At 43.5% G+C, this 18,864-nt stretch overlaps 1 protein-coding gene across 1 annotated transcript in view; it reads left to right on the top strand.

The window, feature by feature from the left end:
- Positions 1–4,961: 4,961 nt before the first annotated feature.
- Positions 4,962–18,864, top strand: part of rbfox2 (RNA binding fox-1 homolog 2) — a 37,374-nt gene continuing 23,471 nt past the window's right edge. The window contains exons 1-2 of the mRNA XM_053418392.1: positions 4,962–6,430; positions 14,730–14,780. Coding sequence (XP_053274367.1) covers positions 6,179–6,430; positions 14,730–14,780 — 303 coding nt within the window. The 5' untranslated portion in view covers positions 4,962–6,178. The remainder of the gene's footprint in view (positions 6,431–14,729; positions 14,781–18,864) is intronic.

Below are 18,864 nucleotides of genomic sequence, written 5' to 3'. Positions count from 1 at the left end.
CTCTGTCCTTGAATCACTCGCCACTTTCTTGTGAACTCTGGAAGATTACATGGAAACACCCATGAATGGGCTGCATTGCACTGATGTCGGCCTGAGAGCGAGCAGAGGCTGCAGCTCCATACGACAGCAGGACAATGATTTAGTAATGAGGGCGGTTTTGAATTATTTATTAAGCCCGATCCATTTCCTGTTTTTCAGCTACGACATGGAAAGCACTTGAAGTTGGTTGAGACGAGGATTACGAGGATCATCTGGTGAGCTGAGCTCGAATAGTGTTGAGCTCCTGTTAAAATACTCCACTGTTGCTTTTGCTTTCTGACTGTGTCTAATCTGTTCTCCTGCTTTTCTTTTTTCAGGCGTCAGACAGCACTCATTGAACTGCCAATAAAAAGCTCCTAAAGGAGGCTGAGGGCGTGTGTGTGTGTGTTTTTGTTCCTGAGCCTGCAGCCATTTGGTTTTACAGCAGGAAGTGGCACTCCATCAAAAAAGGGGGGCGACATTGTTTACATGAACACTTGGCCCCTCTGTACTGAGTCTCAGTTAGACACTGGCCTTCTTTGTTGTTCATCGTGTTGCATTTGCAGCATTAAAAATTGACAGTTGAGTAAGAGAACTGAAGGCTTTACATATTAATAATATTCCTTGAATCCCAGAATAAGTGACGAATCATGTTTTGAAAGGGGACTTCAGAATATTTCCAGCTTGGCTTGATTGTGCAAACATGAGCAGATTAACCTGCTTGCATTCAACAATCAGCCCCCACTGTGCAGGGTGCACTTCACTTCTTTTGTTGAAATATTACAGAGCCCTTTGTTTACTGTGTTGTTAATTGGATTAAACAAATTAATTTGTGAACAATATCCGACACACTGACAAAGGCCCCTGACAAGACATGGCCTCAAGATCAATTAATCAAGACCCCCCCCCCTTCATGTCTTGTATTATGTCAGATAGCCTCTCACTATAAAGTACAGTGCAGCTCAGGGGAGATGTCTACTTTAATTGGTCGGTAATTAGGTTTTGTGTACAACAACGTAAATGTGATTTATTTTGCATCTCAGCCAAAGAGCCTCACAGACTTAATAAACAAACGCCAGGCAATTATAAGAATTTTCATCTACACAAATGGGTAAGAATGTGAACAATTAACTTCTTTAAAAAATGTAAGAAACTGTTTGGGAAATACTCTGACAACCTCTGGGAACCAGATAATATTTACCTCTGTGTCTGTTGGTCGGTTTGTTTGATTTGTCAGCAGCATTAAACATTACCAATCATTTCCACCAGACTTTATAGAGGTCTAGGCCATTACATTTAAGTGGGAATGTAAATTAAGGATGGGACAAAATTCTTTCTTTTCTTTTCTATTTCTACTAAAAGAATTACATAATCATGGAGGGCTGTTCTGCCTTGGTGGATGTGAGCTCCACTGAATGCCATGTTGCTTTGCTTTCCTAACTTTTGACATGAGAACTTGAATACATCTCGTATCTTTTTTAATTCAGATTATCTTAGTTTAAGTTAAAGTTAGGAAACTATAGGGGAAACAGTCATACAGCTGGTCCAACTCTGTGTGATGATAATAATCTGTCTGACAGATCCTCTGGAGCTCACTTATAAACAACAGGTTTATGTGGAGAATTGAAGTTAAGAGCAGGTCTACTTCTTGTCTGGGTGCAGTCACTTCCTGAAGTCTTGCTGTCACCATGCCACATCAGACGACAAACTTTATAGAATGTAAAAGGCTCAAACTAGTCCAGCATGTTGTCCTCTATAAAACTGCAAATTGGTGTTTTCACACTTGTGTTTTTTTTTACAAGATGAGATACGATAAGACAAGCCTTGTTTATCCCCATTGAGGAAATCCGGCTATTACAGCAGCCCAAGTCCAGAATGAATATCACCTGTATTTATGAATAGAATATAAATGGAAGAGAATAAAATAGAGCTATATGTGTTTGTTGTTTACCTTTGTGTCATCAATAGCCTACACAGCTCTGCTATGTTCACCTCCACATTTTGTCTTTTGGTATTTCACATGCTCCTTACAATTTCAATAGTAATCACTGTCTGTCAGTGCCTGCCAGTGTTTGGGCCCTAAAAAAATTAAATTAAATTAAATTAATCCTGCGCAGTCCTCTTCTGCGCAGGAGATGCGCAGTCCGCTTCTGTGTGGGAGGTAAATATATATATATTTTTTTATTAAATAAAAAATGTATAATAACAAAAGGCCAATTAATTTGCCTGAAAAAAAAAATTATAATAACCAGGATTGCTCAACCCTTGAAAGTACCAACTATAAATTACAATTTCTAAAATTTCGCATTTTGAAGCGTTGCATGCGTTTTGCCTGAAAACAATAAATGATGACTGAGGAAATATTGACACATAGACAGGGCCGGCCATGGCAATGTTGGCGCCCTAGGCGAGATTTCAAATTGGCGCCCCCCCGACACACACACGCAAACTGTCATGCATCCCCAAGAAGTTTTATACTGTATACAGATGCACACACAGGCACACAAAATTGTAAGCTATAAAAAACAATAAAAATATGTAATAAAAAATATAAAAGGAGTCTGAAATCCGCTGTACTGATAGCATATCATGTCATGTCGACAAAAATAAACAATGATGTCCACAATCGGGCTGATTCTTACTTCTATATTGTTCTTTCTTCTCCTCCTCTACTTTGCCGTGCTTTCTGAATTGTGCACCTGATAATTTATCTTTTTTTAAGAGGGAAGCTGACAGGTAATATACTTGGTTTTATTGGACTATTATCAACTCCATCCATCTCTCATGCTATTCCTTGATGTGTTGTTTCTCTGCTTCCTTTGGACTATCCCTCCATTTTATGTCCCTTCCCTCCTTTTTAAATCCATTCTCACATTTAGATAGTTTCTCTGTTTGAGAAGGAAATTCTCTTCTTCTCTTCTTCTAATATTAATTGTTTATCTACATTCTTCTAATAGACCTGTAGTTTATTTACTTGACGGTTACTGAGAGGTAGATCTTTTAACAGCTCATTTGTTTTGAATACACAAGTATCTACCATCGCTACAACTGTGTACACATCATCCATTTTGTGTTGTGTATGACTTTGAAGGAAGTTTTTTCCTTAGTACAAAACTTTTGTGTCGCTTGTACTGTATGCAGTGGAATTAATTAACATTTTCACCCTCACACACGCTTGTTGCACACAGAGTACCAAAGGAGATGGGTTGGCAGAGGAATCAAGCAGCCAGCAGGGGGCAGACACGGACACACACACACACGATAATTTGTCCATCTTCTTATACTGCTTACTTCCGCTTGGGAATAAGCAGGCGGTCTGGCCTAGTCGGTAAAGTGATGGTTCTCGAATAAGAGGGTCCCGGGTTCATGCCCCACTCTCTCCCATCTTCATACCTGCAATATACTGAACTTTTAACCTTGGCTGAGATATCATCACTGATTCATTGCAAAATATCTTAGACTATGTCAATTTAAATTTATTAAATAAAAAACAGAAAAAAATTACATTTACATTTAATAAATTAATAAAAAAATTAAAAAAACTGCGCGCGCAATTCCTGCGCAATGGGCTTCTGAGCAGGATGTGCGTAATGGGCTTCTGCGCAGAATGTGCGCAGTGGGCTTCTGCGCAGGATCTGCGCACCGGCTTCTGCACAGCATGTGCGCGCGCATTTTTTTTTTTTTTTTCCATTTTGAAAAAAATTTAATTTAATTGTTTTTATATTGATCAAATTTAATTTAATATAATTTAATTTAATTTAATTTTGTCATAGTTAATTTTGTTCTATTTAATGTAATTTCATTTCATTTCCATTATCCCCAGGAAGACGAGACATAGTGTGGAATTCTGTTGTGCTTTTGAAAAGCGCTTGCAAATTGTTGGGTGATAAATGAATAAAAATAAAACAAACCAAAAAGACTGCGTGAAATGTTTGAAGATCGAATTGTGAAAGTAAAGACACAAAGCTGATTTTACCGTAATGAGTCAAACAGCGCCATTCAATTTGAAAAGATTCTCTGAATACAGTCGAGATGGCGAATCTCTCTTTTGAAACTGGTGCAACAGTTGTTACGCCCTAATCAAAATCCCCCCCATCCTCACCCATGAGTTCAGACCCAGCTCCTGTGTCCACTGGTGACCTGCTTCCACCCATGGCAGCGTAGTAGCGTGGGGCTGGCTCATCCCTGTGGCCCAGGGAGAGCATTCTCCGCGCTGGTTCAGGGGTAAATGATGTTGGTCTTCACAGTTGACTGACCTATGCAAGCCCCTGCACATAGAGCTGTTCAGGCTTGGACTCTGATCATGAGACAGAAGTCTGGTGGTGATTTGGCCACGCCCATTGAACATTCCTCCAGAATACATACATTTTCACTACTTTCAAAATTTCCGCAAATTTTGGTAAGAATTTGAACATGTTAAAGCCCTCAAAAAGCCAATTAATTTGCCTGAAGAAAAAAAAATAAAGCTTACAATTTCAATAATACCGGCACTGTCTGTCAGTGCTCGGGCCCTAATTATGCAGGTAAGTCGGGTTCTGTGCAGGACTAGTTGTTGGCTGGGTGGACTCACTGATGTCTTGTACTGTAAAATATGAACTATCACTTTAAGAAAGGAAATGGGGAAGGGGGGATGGCAGCCATCCCATTTAAATCCTTACAAATCAGGATTAGGATTTGAAAAAAAAAAAAAAAATCTGCTTTAGCTCGTATTGTAATTAGCTGCAGCAAATTGCCTTTTGAAGTCGCGCTGCCTCTCCTGGTGGCTCCTGACCACTGGGTGTCATCCAAGCAATAAAAATGCCAGAGGAACATACGGCTGCTGCTGCATGCTGCATGACTCACAGCTGGGCTTGTGTGTGAGAGAGGGGACCTTGGCCTGTGTGTTCTGGTTGTGTAATGAGTTAGGAATGAAATGTTGCAGGGGCCGGACTCCATGGTACACCCATTCCCTTCAGCAGGGGAAATAAAAGGGACCTTTTAGCAGAATAGAAACATGTACAATCTAAATGTTTTTCTGCAGAATTGTGCACCACTGGTGAAGATGATGGTTTTATTTCAAGGTTTAAAAGGAGGAAGAGTGTGAGCATGGTGTCTGAAGGCCTTCACACTCACACACAAACACACTGAGTGAAATGTATGGAAGCACTGCGGCACCACTGCGTGTACTCATGGCGGCCTGGTTGTGCGTTCAGAGAGGAGAAGCGGAAGACAGGAGGAGGGGAATGACTCCACCGAGAGAGTAGGAGGAGGGAGAGAGGACGGTTTCCTTCTCTGCAACACGCTGCCACAGCTCACCGGGAAACGGAGCGGGGGAAGAAAATAATAGGCGAGAAAGAAAGAAAGAGGAAGACGATTAGGAAGAGGAGGAGGAAGAAGAGAGGGAAACACCGCAGCCCCTCTGTCTGTCCGTGCGTCCTTTAGTCGCCGGTTGTTTTTTATTTATTAAAAAAAAAGAAAAAACTGAAACCCCTCTTCCCCTTTTTTCTTTTTTTCCGCGGAGCCTCGCAGACTATCATGGGGGCAAGAGAAAGCTCCTGAGGCGGATCGACTTCCAGAGCGAGCCCTGCTATGTGGAGCCTGATAAGACGAGAGAGGAACGAGGCGACCGGGGAAGACATGTTGAGGGCTCCGCGCTCGTCTTGAGGAATCACGCTGACGAGCTCCAGAGAAAATACAACCACAACAGGAAAAGAGCCCGGGAGGACCAGTGGACAGCAGGCGGTAGGCTGTGCTCAGGAGCCCCTGCTTTTTCATCGGTGTTTATTCCAGTGGTTTGTTGTGATCTGAAGAGACGGAGGCCTCTCAGGCAGCCCCGCAGTAAACAGATCCGCGGTCAGCGAACGAGGGGGCTACGGCTGGGAATCGAGCCCGCACACCGACGTTTATTCCAGGGGACGCTCTTTCCATTTCAACCGCTGGAGTTGAATTATTTAATTTAGTGTTTTAGATTAAAAAAGACATTTCCAGATACATCAACTCTTAAGGGGGTCGTACAGAAGGCCCTGTGCAGCGAGAAGCTACCTGGCTGCATTTATTATTATTAATATTATTATTATCATAATAATAATAAAAGACTGTTTTAACTCCAGGCAGCCCTAAAGGTGCACAGAAGGTTGTTCAGCCCAGAGAGAGAGAGAGGTCACAACAAGAAGATTTTTAAATGTTAATGTCGACCGACGTCACCTCCATCATGCTGCCCGTGTCCCGGGGTCTCATGGACCGGGATAGAGAGCTGGACGCCATGGCCGGGGTGCACGCCAACCCGGGCGGCGCTCCCGCAGCCGTGCGGGGCATGAAGCGCGGAGACCCGGAGCCCGACGCGCAGACGGCGGCCGCTCTGGTGGACTCGGCCGGCGCGGAGTGCAAGCGTCCCCGCATGGACGGTTCGGGAGGGATCGGCGAGGTTGGTCAGGTGAGTGTGAGTGTGTGTGTGTGTGTGGTTGGTGGGGGGTCTATTTGTGCAAAAAAAACACAGCAATGCAGAGACGATCGTATCCTGCTGTGCACAAGTGTGGTGCAAGGAAGTCGTCATGCATGATACTATTATCATTTATCAAGGAATCTGCGTTATTTCACTCCGCCATGCTTCTTCATCTATTAAACCATGCTTTCGTGTTTAACCAGTTTGCTTGTGTAAACTGAGGCTGCATTTAGTATTATGCAGGTATTTGCAGCTGTATCTGCAGCACAGGGGCCACCACTGGGGCCCAGTCCATTCCCAGCGCTGCAGGAAATACCTCCACATTTCTCAGCCGGAGCCTGACCCTGTATGCTGTGTAAATGGAGCATTGCAGTGGTCCACTCTGAATGCAATCCACGGTGTCCACGGAGCTGTTCCACTGTAGCTGCTACACTGCACCTCCAGGCATTGACTTCAGGTTCGAGAAGGAATTGCAACAGTAATTTGTTGCAGCACCAATTTGTATGAAGTCGACCCGCAGTGTTGGTCACATCGGAGCCCAGAGATCCTGCTGCTTCACAGCTCTTCAAAGATGCTGTTTTAATGAATAGTATCAGTGGAGCCCAGGCGGAGTTCCAGCAGAGGGTAGGGAACGTAAACAATCTTGACCTTTTTATTATGCAAAATTCCTCTTCACCATGTGGCGTAATGCTGTGGACCACATTTGGTTTGGCATGAGAATTGATGTCAGTGTTTGCCTGTGTGATCTTTATGGAGTTGGAGACCTGCACTTTTATTGGAACGCAATGCAACCAGCCCAAACATTACAGCATTAATTCTCAGTGGTTTTATCAGAATTTTTTGCTGCAGTGTTTTGCTCTGATTCTGCATTTAACCTCTATTTAACCAATATTTCTTTATAAATGTCAGGGAAATCCTTGTGCTGTAATATTTCCACAATCGTCCAACTAGCTTGATAAAGCACCAGAGGAGGACAGGAGGATGCTCGGGACGTCGTTACAGGATATTACAAAGGAGCGAAGCACTCCTTTTGAAAAGATGGAAAGCTTTCTCCCCCACCATGAAAGCACCAGTAATGGAGGTGAAGTGGTCTGTTTGCTCCTGCTTGGAAAAACTAAATGGATGGCTTTACATCGCCATGCTGTCTGCGCGTGTGTGTGTGTGTGTGTGTGTGTTGACAGAAGGGCTTAGGAACGTAATGCACTTAAAAACAGATGTGAGTGGAAGACTTGTTTGTGTGGGAGAGAGAGAGGCACGGATCAATAGCTTCAGCACCTAAAATGTATTGAATGTGAGCTGGCTGGACAGTCCGGAAATGAGAGTGGGAGATGTGCTCCCCCCCCCTCCTCCTCCTCCCTTTCCTCCCTGCCTCTCATGGTGCAGGAACAGATTTGCCCTATCACTAGCAGCAAAGAGGCTTTGTTTCCAGCTAATGGGATCACATCTCATACTGGAGGGGGCATTAAAACCACACTGATCTCTGAGATCCTTATCTGAGGCAGGGATCTTTCACAGGCTCATGTACACACACACACACACACACATCAGTAAGCTCCACACTGTATTTATACGTGTATAGAGCGACAATGATTAGTCAATGTAGTGACTAGTCGACATACAGATAAATAACAGGCAAATCTGTTAATAATTAATTGTTTCAGTTTTTTTTTTTTCTTAAATGTATTGATTATTGATTTTTCCTGTATTTGTTATATATCTTAACATTTAGGGCTTTTGGTTGGACAAAATAAGGCACAAGGAGATGTTTTTCAGATTTGAGACAGAAGTTGAACATGCTATTTCCTACTATTTTCTAAAAAGTAAATTATCATTATATAAATTCTGACAATTAATCATAATGAAAATAATCATTAGTTACATACATTTGTTTTTCCACTGCTATGACCCAGGTGTGACAGACCTTTTTTCCATCCCTTGTCGTTTGAGCTGCACACAATGAAACAATCGTCCTCTGATCCAACTCTGTTTATATAAAACTCTGTGGTGTATTTTAATTTCTCCCTTCCACGTGATGCCATTAATACTCTACAAACAAACTGGGATGCGACGTCCAATTTTCCTGCTTTTAAAAGCACTTGGCTCGTCAAGAAAAAAAATCTATAAAAATGCACACCAGCACTTCTGTGAAGCTAATCCTCAGAAGAGAGTAAAGGATGGAAAGTATTACAGAAAACCATCCCCTGGCTCTCGTCAAGCATCGTGTCTCTTTTCCTCCTTCCCTGATTTAAAAAAGAAAAAACACATTTATTTCCGACACCACAGCAGGAGTTGAACTCTGACCTGTAATTCAAGCCAATACAATGGGGTGTGGTTGTGGTAGAGCAAGCCATTTAAACGGCAACAACCTAATAATGGGATCCTTCCCATTTGGCTATTGACCCTGCTGTTTTTCTCATTAACTGCCAGGGTGTGATGTCATCGCAGTGCGGGGGTGGAAAGCGCTGTCAAGTCAGATTTGCAAAGTTGTAGCGGAGCAGCAATGCATGTATAAGTCTGTGCAGCGTGCACTACATGACTGGGTGTTCAGCTAACAGGCAAATACAGCCAATGGGGAAAAAAATAAGCTGGGTGCATTGAACAGGTTCAAATGTTGTTCACTGCTGCTCATAGAAATCAGATGTTGACCTGGAGCTGACACAGTGTTCATCCTATAATGTAGATTCTAAATGTCTTTTGAATAAGCCACCAACAGGAGGGTTCACAGTAAAAAGAACTACACGTCGTCCATGTTGCATTCCTCTGCAGCGCCGGCAAAGTCCTGCATTTTTCAGGACAACAGGAGACTCGTAACACCACCCTGCGTCTCCCGCCCTGCTCAGATTTTGGGAAATGTTGAGAGGAGGTTGTCGGTTTCAATATCCATCCGGCGGGCTGCTGAGCAGCCCGTGTTTGGTTGTCACTCTGCGGAGGAACCGGGACTCTCTCTAACCTAATAAGGTCCTGCCTGCGGTGACAGCACGGAGGACAAATGACTTGACTAGGACATTAATGTAGGTGGATCACCCCTCTGTACTTTCATCTCGGGCCCGGCTCTGAAATAGAATGAAAACGTAGAGAAAAGAAAAATGCACTCCTTCTGCGAGTTCAGAATATGTATTTAGTATAGGACCCTGTTTTTCTGTAATAAATCGCCAGCAGAGGTCTGTTGGGTGAGTTCTGTTTGAGACAGCAGCAGATACGGGACAATCCTGTTCAGAGCCGGTGTTAACATCGGTTTCAGGTGATCCTATCGTCCAGATCTCACTTCTGCTCTAGATGCAAATAAACACGCAGCTACAACAGCTCTGTTCACAAAGACCAGATGATGACAAACGACGACAGACTATGACAGGCAGGTCTGTGGCTAATGCATTTGTTTGTGTGTGTACTCACACTTCAACCTTTTGTGAGGACCATATTGAGTTTAGACCTTTTAGAGCCAGGATTGGCCGGGCCACACTTTTTGAGGACTAAGAATTGCTTTAAGGGCATTTAGTTGTGATGTTTAAGATATAGTAAAGAAAGAGAGAGAGAGAAAGAGAGAGAGACTGACTTACTAATTAAAGAAATATAAAATCAGTATGCATCAGGGAGTGTTACTATTGTTTATCAATGTATTGAAAATATCCTTCGTTCATTATGAGGCTGCAATGGTGCAGGGGGCGGTCCTTCACTGTGGCCCAGGATGCAGTTGCAGTCACATTGTGAAAACACTGCGGCCTCATGTCGTGTCAACTGCAGTGAAGCACCTTGTTGCTGTTAAAGTATGTCAGTTTGTCATGGTGTATATTAGTATGTTAATAAATTCATACCATTTGAGTAACTACAGGTTATCTCTGCATTTGTTTGTGTAATTTCAGATTTACACTTTATAAATAGTATTCGTATATGGAATCACTATACAGTACATGCACATGCTGAGCAATATTATAGTAATTGAAAATAATTGCGGGACGTAATTACAGCTAACATGATATTAATCAGCCATCATTTGCGTCTTGGTCTTTCATATCACATGCACAAAAGATTGTTCCGGAACTTGTAACAGACATTTTTGGCTATTATCTGACATTTCTTGGATTCACTAAGTGAAGAAGAATGTCGACTGCAAAATTCATAAATAATCAAGAGTCATTAGTTGTTGATATATTGTTGCAATCTGTTCGTTGTGCATTGTTTTTCTTGCAGACTCAATTGTTTTCAATACACTGGACTCTCAACATTTATTGCTCAGCCGAATAATTTTATGAATCTCTGCCAAAATGTCAAAAATGAAAAGCAGCCAAGGTTTATTTTTTCATATAAAGGCATCTGCATTGTTCCCAGCATCAATCTCTGCTCTCAGTGAGTGATGCTGCAGAGAAATAATGATCTGGACTAATGATGATGGGCAATTATGCTGTGCAGTAAATAATTACAAGCAAATATTAATTCACTCCTATCAGATCTGAAATAAATTGGGGGATAAAATTACACTTTTTTATCTCACACAGATCACGGTGGTGGACGTCAGTTGTATTGTGTGTCATGTTAATTGCTTGCCGACGCTGCTACGTGATTATATAATGACAGAACTGTCGGGGTGACGTCCAAGATCCGCCTCAACTGCTGCGAAACACGCGTGTAGGTTTGCTGAGGAAAGTTCAAGGGATATGAGGTGGTTCGAGGGAAAAGAAACATCACATCGTCCGACCATGTGTCTGGAGGCTTAGCACATATGTGCTCTGTGGAGGAAATGGATTCACATCCTCTTGAGTGTACGGAGCGGCCTGCTCTGCAGTCGGGTACGATGACTCTGAGCAGTGAAATGTAGTTCCTCCTCGTCTTCTTCTTAATCCTCCCCAGAAGAGCAGCAGACCTGCAACACAATGGGAATAGGTCCAAATCAGACACACGCACACTAAAGGCTGATTTATAGTCGGTTTTTACGCAGGCACGCAAGCATGCAAGACCCAACGTGCCTCTTGCATGCTTGCGTACCCCCTCTTGTGGCTTGCGTGCGTCCGTCCGATTTTTCTAACTATACGACAAAGCTATGCGAGCCTCACGCAGACCGCAAGGCTGTGATTGGTCTGCTAACTACATCCTTTCCGGAGTTGCATTTCCGGTTTCATGCCCCATAATACCGGCAGAAACCACGAAAGATTTAGAAGAACGAATATGGATCAAATAGAAGAGCGTTTGGCAGAAGAGATCCGAAAGTATGATCACTTGTATAACCCGTAACTGATTGGCGGAATTGTCCGCCAGAAAATGGCTATGAGGAGCCGCAGTTGCGAAGTAAATAAACAGTCGACGAAGGTCATTTTTGACAAAACACGTTACTCCGCCTAGTGTTCTGGCGGGGAATTGCTTTGCAACCCGCGCAATCCTTGGGGAAACATAAACCAAAAAAAGTCAGGCGATGCGACTGCGAGGACAGCCGCAATTTTAGGCTCAGTACTATAATTCGGCCTTTAGGTCTTCATAAGTATTGATACCACATGATGCAGTCTACATTAATTTCACTTTTGATCGTAGCAAAAAGAACAGAAACGGATCTACAACAAGAATCCGGGCGGATTCTTATTGTAGATTGTAGATTATTATAGCATTAATGTTTTCTACAAGTTAGAGTAAATGCAACACTGAAATCACCGCCAGGCAAATGTTATTAAATCTTTTCCTTGTATAAATGAATTTGTTAAATAAATATGTGGGCTATATGTGCATTAGTGCTCAACATATCCTATTTTTGTATCGTGGTATTTGTTTTCATTTTCTTGAACTAATATTGTAACAAAGTCTTAAAAAAACTGGAATTGCGAGAACCTTAAAACACACACACACACACACACACACACACACCTTGAGGCGACATCCAGCCGTATAACATTTTAGTTTTTGAAAAGCACAATTTCAGACTAAAACAAACTCTTTCCACACAAGCTTATCTGCTCTGGATCAGTTTTAATCCTTAAATATATACAAACACACCTGAAAACATAACTGCTCAGATACACTGGTCTACACTGTATCATTGTAAAATACGGAGTTTAACTGAACTGATGTTGGAAAAGACAACAGGGTCTGCAATGCCTCTAATTGATTATCCATGTTGCTTTCTACACTGGAAGCCAAGGCTTCCAAACATCCCAGTTTCTGCACGTTCAGACTAAAACACGTCCAGGGAGCTCTCAGACTAATACAGGGTCTGCAGCATTTCAAAACTTGGCCGTGGCCTAGTTGATGAGTTTTCAAACGAAAACGTAGAGGTGTGGAAGTAGCAGCAGGGTCCGTGTGTGAAAGGGATCACCGTTGTGAGAAGATGGTGGGAAGGAGGAACTCTACTTTGGTTTTTCTCGCCCCTCCGAGCTCGTCTGTCCTCCCCCCTCCCTTCTCCACCATGTTGACTTCAAGTCGTTTTGTCACTGTCTCCTGATTGCTCACCCGGCCCTCGCCAGCAGTTTGGTCTTGTGTTTTTTAGTCACCCCCGGCCCCCCCTGAAACACCAGCACCTCTGCCAGACAGGTATCAGCTGCTTCATTTGTCACCAACAAGAAAAGCATGACTAGCATCAATAAGAATGAGAAATCATTTTGTTTTTCCTGCTCCGTGCTAGTGACTGCGGTGTGGAGAGAGAGACTGATGCACACTCATGTCGAGCAGCCTCCGTGCAGCCCTCCCTCCCTCCCTCCCTCCCTCCCTGCCTCCCTGCCTCCTTCCACCCAGTTCCTTAAGGAAATTAAGCACATGACTCCGCTCATGTATGAGTCATTGTCTTTGCCCCCTCCATCTCATTTTGTATTTCTTCTCTCTGCTGTCCATTTCATGCTGCATCTCCAGCTCTGGTTCCTCCCCCGGACAGAGGGACCCTCCATCATATGAAATCCAGATGTTACCGTGTGTGTGTGTGTGTGTGTGTGTGTGTGTGTGTGTGTGTGTGTGTGTGTGTGTGTGTGTGTGTGTGTGTGTGTGTGTGTGTGTGTGTGTGTGTGTGTGTGTGTGTGTGTGTGTGTGTGTGTGTGTGTGTGTGTGTGTGTGTGTGTGTGTGTGTTCTCACAGCACCTCCTCCCTCACTCTGACACAGTATACTGCCCTAATAAATCTGGCTTTTTTGCCTGATTATGTTGTGGTGTTGTTTGGATCCCCCTCCTGCTCCATACCTCCAGTTCAATGAGTCTGGAGTTTGGCCTCGCTGTAAAATAAGGTTTATTCTTTATTCATGTTATTCAAGCCTCTAAGAAGTGATTCATTATTTAGAGCTTCTACCTCCCAAAGCCAGTTCTCTAAGTACATTTTTGGCTGTGAGATAGACTCGCACATAATGCATTTTTCAATCACGAGGACACTTTTTTTCTCCCCTGCTCTCCAGACCAGGTCTCTTGCCTTGTGGAGATGTTGCGCTTAGTTTTTAGTGAAGCGGCCCCATGGGGTACGGAGTTAGATGGCTACAGTATTAATCAGCCGAACTCAAGCTGTGAAGCGTGCAGAGCAAAGTGTTCCCCCTAGGGACAGAGCAGACGAGGGACATTGGTTCCAGATGAAAGGAAGATCAGGGGGAAGGACAGAGGGAGGAGGGAGGAGCCGAGTTGTTTTCTAATCTAGCGATATGAAGCCAGAGACAGGCAAATCTGTTTTCCCCTTCAAAGCGAGCTGTAATCGCTGTGGAAAGCTCCTTTTTAATGGAATACATTAGCATAAAAGCCGGAACACAGCATAATGAGTATAAATAAAGTGAGTTACAAACTATTTTAGGGACTGGGGACGTGATTTATGTTTAATATTTGGCTCCAAACAAAATGAGTGTTTTTTTTGTTCCTTCTCCCGTCTCTGCATCTTGTTTAACTGTAATTACTCAGCAGACGTTTGATGTATCCATCTCTTCTCCACGAAGCCAGAACATTGAGAGGAATGTGTCGGAGATTGCATCAGGGGCTCACAATGCCATTTCACACCGACGGGCTTCATTCCCGCTGACACTCCTGACCTATTTATGATTTAAGAGCCGTGGTGAGACACTTGTTCTTTCTGCCCCGTCTTTCATCTCCTGCTCGCATGATCTCCCTCGCCCCCGTTATCGCGTCTTTACAAGGAGACAAAAGATCCGCTGGGTGGAAAACTCCAGAGGAGAGAGCAGGAGTGTGTCACTGGAGTTAATTTGATTGGGAGTCGGTAACGCCAGAAGAGTCAAATATAGAGGCGCCACTAACTGGGTGTAAAGATAGAGTAAATACAGGAACGAACAATTCGGAGTAATAAAAATGATGTGGAATAACAAAATACTCACCATGCATCTTCTCTCTTTCAGAATAACGACCCCTTGACCCTTGGTTACCACGGCTACCCGTCTCTTAGTCAGGTAAGGAGACATTTACTTTCTAACACATGTGTAAAAATTCATATTTAATAATCCCCTGCCATCCAGCCCGGTGTTTCTTTCATATCTGGATGCAGTATATATGTATACTGTAGCATTTTACATGGCTCAGTGAAGCTCTCTAAACCACAAGGTGGGGGTGTAGATTATAGTTTGTCAGTCGTGTAGAAGAAGACATGCCTCCACATCCTTCACTCATCCAGTCAAACCCTCCCACTAATTCTTATTTGTCCATGAAACCATCAGCAATATTATGAATCATCTCTCAGCTCGGAAAAATTCATTAATTTGATTTTTTTTTTTTAGCACCTTGAAAAACATGTAAATATTCTTGCGTTTCTGCCCACAAACAAACATCACGCATAACAACAACAGAACAAAGAAGCCAAACAGAACCTGTAATGCATGTTGTGTTTGTTGTTCTGTGTGTGCGTGTGAGTGTGTGTGTGTGTGTGTATGCGTGAGTGTGCGTAAGGCCCACAATCTGTTTACTCTTGTTTGTATTAGCCTGCTGATTGTGTTATTAGACTGTTCAGTTTATGTGGTTAATCCTTAGATCATCCTCCGTTCATCCACTCATCCTCTCATGCTCTGCCCATAATCCCCTCATCCCTCACTCCCTGTGACGCCCAGCAAACTCTGGCTGCTTATCTGCACTTCATCGGCCCTAAGCCTTCACTTGCACTCTCCTTATTCGCTAGAGGGTGACTGATTAGTTGTGTTGCTTTCTCTGGTTGTACAGTGCTGGTTAGAGGCCAATTAGCCAGTTTTCATATTACAGTTCGCTTCCCTGATGTTAGTTTTCAGATAATAATCAACTGAAAAAGACTGAAAAGCTCTCATGTCAGGATGGAAAGAAGTCGGTGGACGACTTCCTCAGGGACCGGGAAGTGTGAACTGGCGTCTGACCAGGAGAGAGAGAGAGAAAGACAGGGAGGAAGAAAACAATGGTGGGGCAGCGTTGGCTCCCTCAACACCAAGGTGCTAAACTGTCAACAGCAGTGTGAGGATGATGTGATCAAAAGCTCCTTGAAGGAAAAGCCTGGAGAGCAGCAGAACGTGTCAGGGCAGACGTTTGCAGCTCTGGAGGATGAAACTTTTTCTGGCGTTACCTGTCTGTTGAAGTAACGTCTCCTTATATAGGTAAATCATCTGCTGATGGCTTTATTCAAACATGACAGCACGCACAGGGACTGAGCCAAGAGCTAGAGCTGAGGAACATGAGTAAATTGCCAAATACAATAATCTTTTGGATTACTGGCTCGCAGGCGTCATCTGCGATAGATGTTCAAACGTGTTTTATCATTGACGCCTGCTTCTCCCACCGCCTTTTCATCTTAATTAATGTTTTTCATGTATTTAATAATTTATGAGATAGAATTTTAATTTCTGCTTCGTACATTTAATGTCCAGCAGCACCCACATAGTATTAATAATAGGTTGCAACGGTTCTTTAGTTGCTGTTTGAAGCAATCTGCTTGATATTTACATTATGCAACGTTAACGTGAATGAAATTGAAATACTTTGCTGCTGCTTTTTCTTTTTCGGCTTCAAAAGACATAAAGACAGATTTTTACAGTCTGATCCAACACAAGTCTTATTTCATGGTTTTAAAAATATTTTAATATTTTCTATGCATAAAAAATAAGTGACACATTTATTTAAATCTTGTGTCTGCTGTTGCCTTAACATATAATGTATTATCCTTGTTCATATTTAATTAAAATAAAACCATTTAACATGAATTTAAATTATTTTTGCATTTTTATTCTGTAGTTTGGTCGGTAGAGGCACAGTAGTTCTAGTAGATTTTATTCCATGTTTCTGTTAGATTTGTGCTGCAGACAAATACTGGACTTTATGAGTTCAGCAAATCCATGTTTGAAAACGTCTTAGCCTTTTCTTTTAAATAATGGGACCTGATAAATCTTCTCAGCCCTGGTTGTCTGACTATGCTGTCAAGAAATATCCGAGTCGTTCTTCTAATGTAACTGCTCAAGGCAGGTTTCCCTGAATGTATCCGAGAAAATATCTGGCTCTTCAGCTAGTAAGTGCTTTAATTAATTCCCCAGCTACTTTCTAACTTTATCTGTGATTTGGTTCTGGGTAGGTAGTGAACATTGTGTGTGTGTGTGCATTGACAAGAAACTCGAAAGCTGCAAAACCAAAAAACAAGAAGCTGAAAGAGGCTAAAATGTCTCCTGAAGCTGAGGGGAACAGTAAAGTCAGGTGATGAGTATCTTTTAAAACCCAGTTTCATCTGGTTGGAAAAAACCACTTACACCGACTGATATTTACTTCCGGGTCAAACGACTCTGGGAGAACAAGCTCATTTATTTTTTGCCGTCTAGATGCTGAAGTAGCACATGTTCAGGTGTGACATTATGACGTGCATTGAACTTGCAGGCGTAGGCGCGTAAATAGCCTTGAACATTTCTGGACTGATTGTTTTTGAACAACGTGCATGAGTGATTTGGTTTTGTTCATATCGTGCAAGATGCAATGCTTCGTGACATCAAACGTAAGTCACTGGGGATAACGGCAGAAAGGCTAACTCCTCCCTCTAATGGCAGAGGGAAAAGAGTCAATCATCTTTTTTTCTTGTTTTTGTTTACCCGCGTTTCAAAAAACCCACGTGTAAATTTTGGCGTAAAGGAGGTTTGTCGTTGTGACTTTTGCTTTACATGTTTTAGTTTTTTTTAAATTATTAAGCAAAAAAATGTCAAATCAGTGCGGCTTTAAGGATTTTAACTTTATGTTGCCGGTTTGCAGACTCGAGCTGTGTTTTTGCCGGGTCAGTTGACTCCAGACTCGGGTGCTTATTTAAACATGAGACAAAGATGTAAAATTGCGAACACGTTTACGTAACGAGGTTCACGTCTGAGAGGGGCGAGGGAGAAGCAAAGTTTTCACTTGCTCTCCCAGTGGTGCCGGCAGCCCCATTTAACTCACCTACATGGAGAAAGAGAACAGAAGGAATGAGAGAGAGAGAGAGAGAGAGGGAGGAGGGAGGGACTGCGACATGAGAGAGGAGCGGGAGGGAGGGGCCAGTTTGCAGGTGTGACGGGGGGGCGTCAGGCTATCTGGGTGAGAGAGAGGAGGAAGACTGGAGAAGAGACAGAGGAGATGAGCAGGCAAGGGCACGGCAGCACAACAGAAGGCTGGGGGTAGAGGAGAAGCAAGGAGCGAGTGGGAGAGAGAAAAGAGTGAGTGGGAGACAGAATAGATAGAGAGAGAGAGAGAGAGAGAAGGAAAGAAAAAAGACAAAGCAAGAAAGCAAGGGAGAGTGACAGGGACAGAGGCCAGAGGAGGAGGAGGAGGAGGTGGGGAGGGCTGGGTTGGGGGTTGGTGGTGGCGGGGGGTTGGCAGGGCAGACAGAGCGAGCGGGGGCAGAGAGAGGGAGATTTTGAATCTGTGAGACAGACAAGAGAGACTGAGCTGGTGAGGTGACACAGACTCGGAGAGAGGGAGAGCGAGTGAGGCAGCGTGATAAGAGGAGAGAGGGAGAGAGGAGCGGCGACAGTAGGGAGTTGTTGCACAGAATATGATGATGGGACTGTACTATCCTTCCGTGTTGTCGGTGAGTGTTTATCTTGATATCTCTTTTCATATCCCTCCTGTATGTATGTATGGGTGTGTGTGTGTGTGCGTGTGTGTGTGTGTGTGCGTGCGCTGTATCTCCCCGGGCTCCACTGTACATGAGGCGGCATCGGAGCGGGCAGCACTGTCACTGAGCATGAAATGTTAATTAACTCCTAACAGATGAGGACTCTACTTGACCCTCTTACCCGAGCGGTCCAGCCAGGGCATTTCTGACTCCTGTCAGGACTTTGGGCGGCCAGTTGCTACGAGGGGCATAAACAGTGGGGACTACCAGTGTAGCGGGCGTAGATGACAGCGATGATAAAAGCTGGAGATTGTATCGCTGCAATTATGATTTTGCCGCGGCGAAGCGCACGAGAGGCGGCGTGTTGTTGTGGCATCTGTTCTCCTGCCCCGAGCTAGAAGCGCACGCAATGTGAACATCAAGAGCTGCTACTGCCAGAAACCAATGCTCTGTCATGT

This window comes from Pleuronectes platessa, chromosome 3 (assembly GCF_947347685.1).
Source record: "Pleuronectes platessa chromosome 3, fPlePla1.1, whole genome shotgun sequence".
Classification (NCBI taxonomy): domain Eukaryota; kingdom Metazoa; phylum Chordata; class Actinopteri; order Pleuronectiformes; family Pleuronectidae; genus Pleuronectes; species Pleuronectes platessa.
This window is presented reverse-complemented; position numbering and strand designations above follow the sequence as displayed.